A 7115-nucleotide genomic window follows, 5' to 3' on the forward strand; every position below is an offset into this window, starting at 1 on the left:
ATATAGAGAGAGAGAGAGAGAGAGAGAGAGGGGGGGGGAGAGGGGAGAGGGGGTAAAAGAGGGTGAGAGAGGGAAAGGGGGAGGGAGACGGTGAGGCGACAAACAGAGGAAAAAGTAGAGAATTCGGAAGAGGGAAGAAGTAGAAATGAACGTCAGAGCAAGAGTGAGAAATAACGAAGACTACATAGGAGTAACTCAAAGCGCGACAGTGAATAAAATGAACGTTTAAAGTTTTAATGTTTAATGTTCATTGTTTTGAACAAATAAATATGCTCGGCATCAAAGGTCATGTAAGCACTATGGTAAAGTATTGTGGTGAGAGGGGTTTAAAGAAATTAAAACAAAATGTCTTAGATTTCAACGGTCATTTGACATAATCAGATAGTATGGTAGTTAAAGACTAGAAAGAAGTAGAGTAAATGGGGTAGGATAGGCATTGATAGAAGGGGAGGGGTTAAGGGCAAAAGGTGATTAGATCAAATGGAGGGTACGTACGCGTCTGAGGAAGGAAAATACGCTGTTAACTGAAAAGGTGGGGGCTTATGTGAGGATGCTGGGCAGGTTGGGGAGTCGGGGAAGAGAGGGCAAGGAAGGAAAAGCGAGGGCATGGGCTTCAGTAAAGCAAGGGCTAGATAGGATATGTGGGACTGAAAGATGAATATTGCAGGCAGAGCATAGAGGTGGGTTGGAGTGTAATGAGGCTATGATGAGCTTGGTGAGAAGTGGACGAGGCGGCAGATCGTGCCAACGCATCTGCTTGTTCAAAGGCTGGGATCCCGACATGGCTGGGTATCCAGCAAACCTTTACTGTTTTCTGTCGTGTAACTGGTCTGGTATCTTATAGGGTGTATGGGTTATATGAGTGATATTGAGTTGCATGAGTCAGTGTAGATGGTGAAGGAGGAGGGAGAGATGGAATACATGCGCCATAAAGCAAAGAGGATATTGTAAGGACTCGCGATTTAAGGGGAAGGGGAAAGTTGTATGTATGGGTAGAGATAAAGGAAAAGGACAGAGAGATATTGAGAGAGAGAGAGAGAGAGAGAGAGAGAGAGAGAGAGAGAGAGAGAGAGAGAGAGAGAGAGAGAGAGAAGAGAGAGAGAGAGAGAGATAGAGAGAGATAGAGAGATAGAGAGAGAGAAAGAAAGAAAGAAAGAAAGAAAGAAAGAAAGAAAGAAAGAAAGAAAGAAAGAAAGAAAGAAAGAAAGAAGAAAGAAAGAAAGAAAGAAAGAAAGAAAGAAAGAAAGAAAGAAGAAAGAAAGAAAGATGGAAAGAAAGAAAGAAAGAAAGAAAGGAAGGAAGGAGAGAGAGAGAGAGAGAAGGTGACCTTCACAAATGACAGTCTTAAGGAACGCACGTTTCCTGCCGAGATAAGAATTGGACCCAGTGCTGCATCAATATGTTTACATGTCATGTTTACCCATGTCATGATTTTTTTTTATTATCCAAGCTGTTTTATGAAAGATTAGAGTACTTGTAACAAATACTTATCCTTGACTCACTTTCTGTATGTTTGATAAAGTAATGTAGATAAGCAAATGTTTTCTATTGGACAGGAAGATGCACTATCACCATTATCTTCTAAAACTAGAATAAAAAGAAAATAGATGATTATTAGATTGTTCTATTTTTCAATCAGTGGGTGCTTGACCTCCCTGCAAAATGTCTCCTGAACTCAACTGCTCAGTGACCATTACTCTGACCTTTGCAACCTGATCTTACAGTATGGAGTGGCTGTGCTCCGTGGTGTGCCAACAGAGGTCAACAAGATTGTGGATGTGGTGAAGCGGTTTGCATATGTGAAGGAGACGCAGTATGGCACCACCTTTGATGTGATCAACAAGCCAGTGGAGGGCGCACATTTGGCCTACACTGGTGTGGCGCTGTCACATCACACTGACATGAACTACAGGGAAAAGTCCCCTGGAATGCAGCTGCTTCATTGCCTCAAGGTGTGCTGGATACACTTATCATGTGCCTAAGTGCAGTTTTGCCTTCCTTTTAATTGTAGCAAAGCGTCTTTGAATTTTATATCCCGATTTCCTTCTCACTTTCTCTTTTTTCTCTTGCAGGCTAATGACCCCAAGTTGACAGGTGAAGACCCTGGTGGCCGTTCCTTCTTTGCTGATGGCTTCCGGATTGCCAGGTGGCTCGAAGAAAATGAACCAGCTGCCTACCATATCCTCACTTCCACTCCAGTCAGGTAACTGCCTTCACCTCATAACCATCTCAAATGGATCTAATTTTGCAAGGGTAAAAGAGAGCAACTGGAAGGGAAAATGTAAGAAAGTTGGTCATAGAAAGAAGGTTAGCCACCTCCCAACTAAAGCACTAACTGACTTTTCCCTTTGCCTCTTGCAGGTTCTCCATCAAGAATGAGGGCAAGCAGTACTCTGCCCTCTGGCCTATTCTGTGCACCAACACTGACGGTGATGTCACAGAGGTCCACTACAACAATCGCACTATGAAGCCACTGCAGGCTCCCACCCATGTGGTCACTCCCTTCTACCAGGCTTACAGGGTAAGTACCCATTAAAGGTAACTAAAGCTCCAGCACTACATTTTTAAAGTGGCAAGCTTTGTCACTAATAACCTTCAGCATTAGTATGGTGCAAAATTATAACAGTGGCACATAAATTATTGCCACAGTAATGCCCTATCATGGCAGAAGTTTTATGTTTTATAGAAACAGAATTGGATACTTGTTCAGAAATTTGATGGTTTATTCATGAACATTTATACAGTATTAAAGTTTCACATCAAATCTTTGGAATGACATAAGAGATGTGGAAAGGTTGTCTCTAACACTATAGCTTTATAATGCCAAAGATAAATATTTACAATATTATTGAGTTTGTTAAGGAAGGCCTCCTCATGGCCATCCCCATCAACATTGGTCAACTCTAGTTCCAAGCTGTGACATAGCTTGACTTTCCCACAGCTGTTCTCGGAGCGCCTGCGTGACCCTGGCATGGGATTGGAGTTCAACATGGTACCAGGTGACCTTGTGGCGTTCAACAACCGCAGAGTTCTCCACGGCCGAACTGCCTTTGATGCCACTAAAGTTGACAGGTGAGGGAGATGGAGAATAGACCATAATGGATGACCATAAAAAAACATTTTAGCTGCAACTCATTTACAATTCAGAAAATTTGGATTATAAGCCACAGTCTTATTCTAGAAATTACCCTCCCCAACCATAGGAAGCTAGCAGAAGAAGTCTTATTCTTGGAAAAAATCTTATTTCAGCAGATCTTCGATCAATTTTCGTTTGTACAATTAGTTCTGTCTTAAAAAAAAGTTCTATATTACGCTGATTACAAGTGATAATGATAAACTTCAACCCATTCTTTCTCTGACAGACATCTTCAGGGATGTTATGTGGATATTGACGAGGCCTTCGCGAAATATGATAGCCTTCGCTCAAAGTACGTTCCATCTGTTTTTTTTGGGGGGTGGAGATGAATTAATATTGCAAACCAAATATTGAAAAAATCATGATGTACGCTGATGGGTTATAGCTTTTAGTGAATTGGTACAGCATATGGGGCCATATTTTTAACATGTTTATTTTTATTATTATCATTATCATTTACTGCCATTACTTTTTTTGTTTGTTTGTTTGTGGTTCACTGGGATTGGCATTATCTCCAAGATCTTAGGATGAATTTGTATTTTGTTAACATATTTTACTGCATGTGATTTTGTAAAATCCTGTTTGCAGATGTTTGCCTACCACCAGGTTCATTGGATCAAATGAAGTTATTTGTAGGTTGTGTTCTAAATCCATTTAGAAAATAATCTTTGATATGTCTGCTTTGCATTTATTCATTTTTGTTGCACCTTAAGAAATATCAGAAGAGTGATGGCACAAATATACACTGCATTCTGTCTATTTTTCTGGCAGCTGTACTGAACTGACTAAAACTTAAATGGATAAGAATAATGAACTGTGTGTTTTTTCTCATTCATTTCAGGAAAAGAGCACCTCTTCCTGGGTCCTCTAAACTACAGGATGCACCTTAGTCAGAAGCCGACACTCTCAGTCACCTCACTCTCACCTCATGTAGTGGCTCTCAAAAGTGGAATCTTAATTTGGCTTTTGACTCATAGTCCATTGTTCACTCTTTTAACATAATTTAAGAGTCAAATTTCAAAGAATTCATTGTTTTTTTCAAAAGGAGACCAGTTTTGAGTTCACACTAATTATCTTTCTGAGCTCATGCTTTATCAGTATCAGGACACATATCCTGTTTCTCTATCAGGGTGCATGTCCCATTTGTGTTAGAAAAACAAAATAGAAAAACACAGATGTAAAAAAAAAAAAAAGAAAAAAAAAATACTGACAGAGTATTAAGCTCAGAACATCCCCCATATTTCTTTCTTTTTGTATTCTGGGAAAAGTGGTTCATTTGCTTCTCAGATCACTGACTGCATAGAAATTGATACCATCCAGAAAACAGGCTTCACTAGTACAAATTTATATTTAATTGAAGTGAAATACATTGTCAAAATATGTAGAAAGATAAAAATTGTAAAGGGGAAGAGATAACTCAAAGAAGCAAAAGAACTTTTTACCAGTTATATTTTCAGCTTTGCAGCAACACAAACTATCCAGGTGAGTTTAGGTCATAGGAGGCGGGTGATGATTTTGGGATCACAGTTTCGAATTTCAACACCTATTTTCAACCTCTCTTGGAGTGTGAACATTTTAGTTGTAAAAATTGTGACACTGTTAAGAGAGAGAGAATGAAAGTTCTTTGAAATGTTTCATCATTTGGATCAGAAACAAAGATGTAAATGTGTCTTTTGGGTATTTGTCATAAAACTGTCATTGTCCTTGCTTCTTTACAGAAGTGGCTTTTTACAAAAGAGAAAAGAGAATGAGTTAAGTTTAATTCTTAGTAGACAGAATTTACATCTTGTTTCTCATCATCATCATCATAATCACCATCATCAAATGAACCTACACTTTTTCCAGCAATCTTTTCTCCAAGATTCTTTTAATTCCTGACACCATGAACTGCATGTATAACAACTGTCTAATATTCCTTTTTTCAACTTCAGGTTTCACCAGAAGTGAGTGCACAGTCAAGTGGAAGAAGGAGGAGGGGGAGGGGAAGGAAAAGCAGTGAAGAGGGAGGAGAGGGAGAAGGATAAGCAGTAAAGAGGGAAGAGGGGGAGAAGGATAAGCAGTAAGAAGGGAGGAGGAGGAGCAGTGAGAAGTTAGAAGAAGGATAAGCAGGGAAGAGGAAGATTAAGAAGTATAACAGTGTGAAGAAGGAGAAGCAGTGAGGAAGGAGGAGGAGGAGGAGGAGGAGTAAAGAGGAAGGATAATAAGGAATAATAAGGATAAATGGTGTAAAGAAAGGGCAGTGAGGAGGGAGGAAGAAGAGAAGAAGCAATGATAAAACTGTTGTAATATGTCTTTCATCGCTCCTTTTTGCGTGCAATATAAGGAACAATAGATAGTTTGTGACTTAGTTTTAGTCTTATGATATCTGTATTACAAATCATGTATTAGCTGTGCATATGCAGCCTCATGGTGGATTGTTCAAGGGAAATGATTTTGAGCAAGGCTTTTCACTTTAGAAAATTATCTTGTATCTTTAAGTTCATTCATTCCATAGTTTATCAAATATCAGTCATTCCACTGATTCATATAACCATTTTTCTAACATTTTCAAAGTGACTTGCATTCCTAAAACAAGGCAAAAATTGGCACTAATTCATATATGATTGCAGATATTAGCAAAAGCTCCCAAATGTATATTTATTTGTAGGTGAAATTTCTGATTTAGATCTGTATCAGCTAAAATAGGTGTACATGTTTATGAATCTATTTTATAAGATTTTTTTAATATATAAATCAAATTTATATGAAAGGCTTTGTGGAATATCAAGCCACTGTATAAAAGTGTGAGCTGTGTCACTAACTTGTAATAGTGATTAATTTTGTATTGGATATGAAATATTTTGCATAAATACTGATTTACACTGCAGTTTACAATATGACAAATATTTATGATATTGAAACCCTTTGCTATTATTTAAGAAAAGGGTGATTAATAATGTATGTGCAGCTCTTTCTCTTGTTTTATTAATCGCTGAAAGAAAGTCATGTATGTTAAAATATGATTATCACAGATTAATCTTTGAAGAATGAGATGTATTTCTCTATTGCTAAAATCATACTGTATTGCAAAGAACATCATTTGCTCTATATACTGGCTATCTCCAGCATTAAAATTTAATGCTGGATGGTCAGAAAATGCAATTGTGTTTTGTAAAGTTTCAATAATTTAAGCTGAGGGATACTTTCAGTGATATGATGTTGATAGCATGTACCAATGCAACAATGCAATGCAAACAAGTACAGTCTTAAAGGGTTTTGGTAACATTTATTATTAAGACTGACTGTTAAACTTCTATATTTAATGAAGTATAATATATCCTCTCTAAATGTTTCAATACACCTACTGTATTACTGACCGTGGAAAAGGGGAAGCTTCTATGTGGTAGCTGGACCCTCCAAAAAGATTGAGGCCAAACATCCCACAGTTAACCATAAGATTAATCTTTGTGGTACTCTGAAGAGACCCTATGGAGTTCCCTGAGAACCACATCAGGCGAGATGCACACTTATGCCTGTCACTACCATTTTTTTTTTTTTTTTTACATAATGAACTGGCCACTACATTCCACCAGGTACTACTAGCCAGAACCTTTGAAAGATGGTGTTGGTGTTGCTCTACTTGCAACACAGACCATTACTTCAGCACAGCCCAGTAGTGGCTCTGTGTCTGCAACTCCTGAGAATTATGACATCACTTCAGGTGCACATCACTACAAGGGCTAGCTGACGGGACCTACTGCCTACAATTCATCAATTCTGAACACCACAACACACAATGATAATGCAAATGACCTCCATCACTGCCATCATCTCCATCTGCACCAAATATATACATAGGCATCATTACACATTTACATATACAGTTTATTTACCACCAACATGTACAACTGAAACATTATGCACACATGTCGTATCCATGTCATCCTAGTACCAGAAAGAAGAGAAAAATATACAAACATTGGGCTTTACTATGACAAGA

General features: G+C 38.3%; 1 protein-coding gene across 1 annotated transcript in view; it reads left to right on the forward strand.

The window, feature by feature from the left end:
• The window catches only part of LOC125042433 (gamma-butyrobetaine dioxygenase-like), a 25591-nt gene extending 19134 nt beyond the window's left edge, over positions 1–6457 (forward strand). The window contains exons 7-12 of the mRNA XM_047638065.1: positions 1725–1952; positions 2073–2203; positions 2362–2521; positions 2942–3072; positions 3363–3428; positions 5068–6457. Of these exons, the coding sequence (XP_047494021.1) occupies positions 1725–1952; positions 2073–2203; positions 2362–2521; positions 2942–3072; positions 3363–3428; positions 5068–5083 (732 nt within the window). The 3' untranslated portion in view covers positions 5084–6457. The remainder of the gene's footprint in view (positions 1–1724; positions 1953–2072; positions 2204–2361; positions 2522–2941; positions 3073–3362; positions 3429–5067) is intronic.
• The last annotated feature ends 658 nt before the right edge of the window (positions 6458–7115 follow it).

This window comes from Penaeus chinensis, chromosome 32, assembly GCF_019202785.1.
Source record: "Penaeus chinensis breed Huanghai No. 1 chromosome 32, ASM1920278v2, whole genome shotgun sequence".
NCBI classification, from domain to species: Eukaryota; Metazoa; Arthropoda; class Malacostraca; order Decapoda; family Penaeidae; genus Penaeus; species Penaeus chinensis.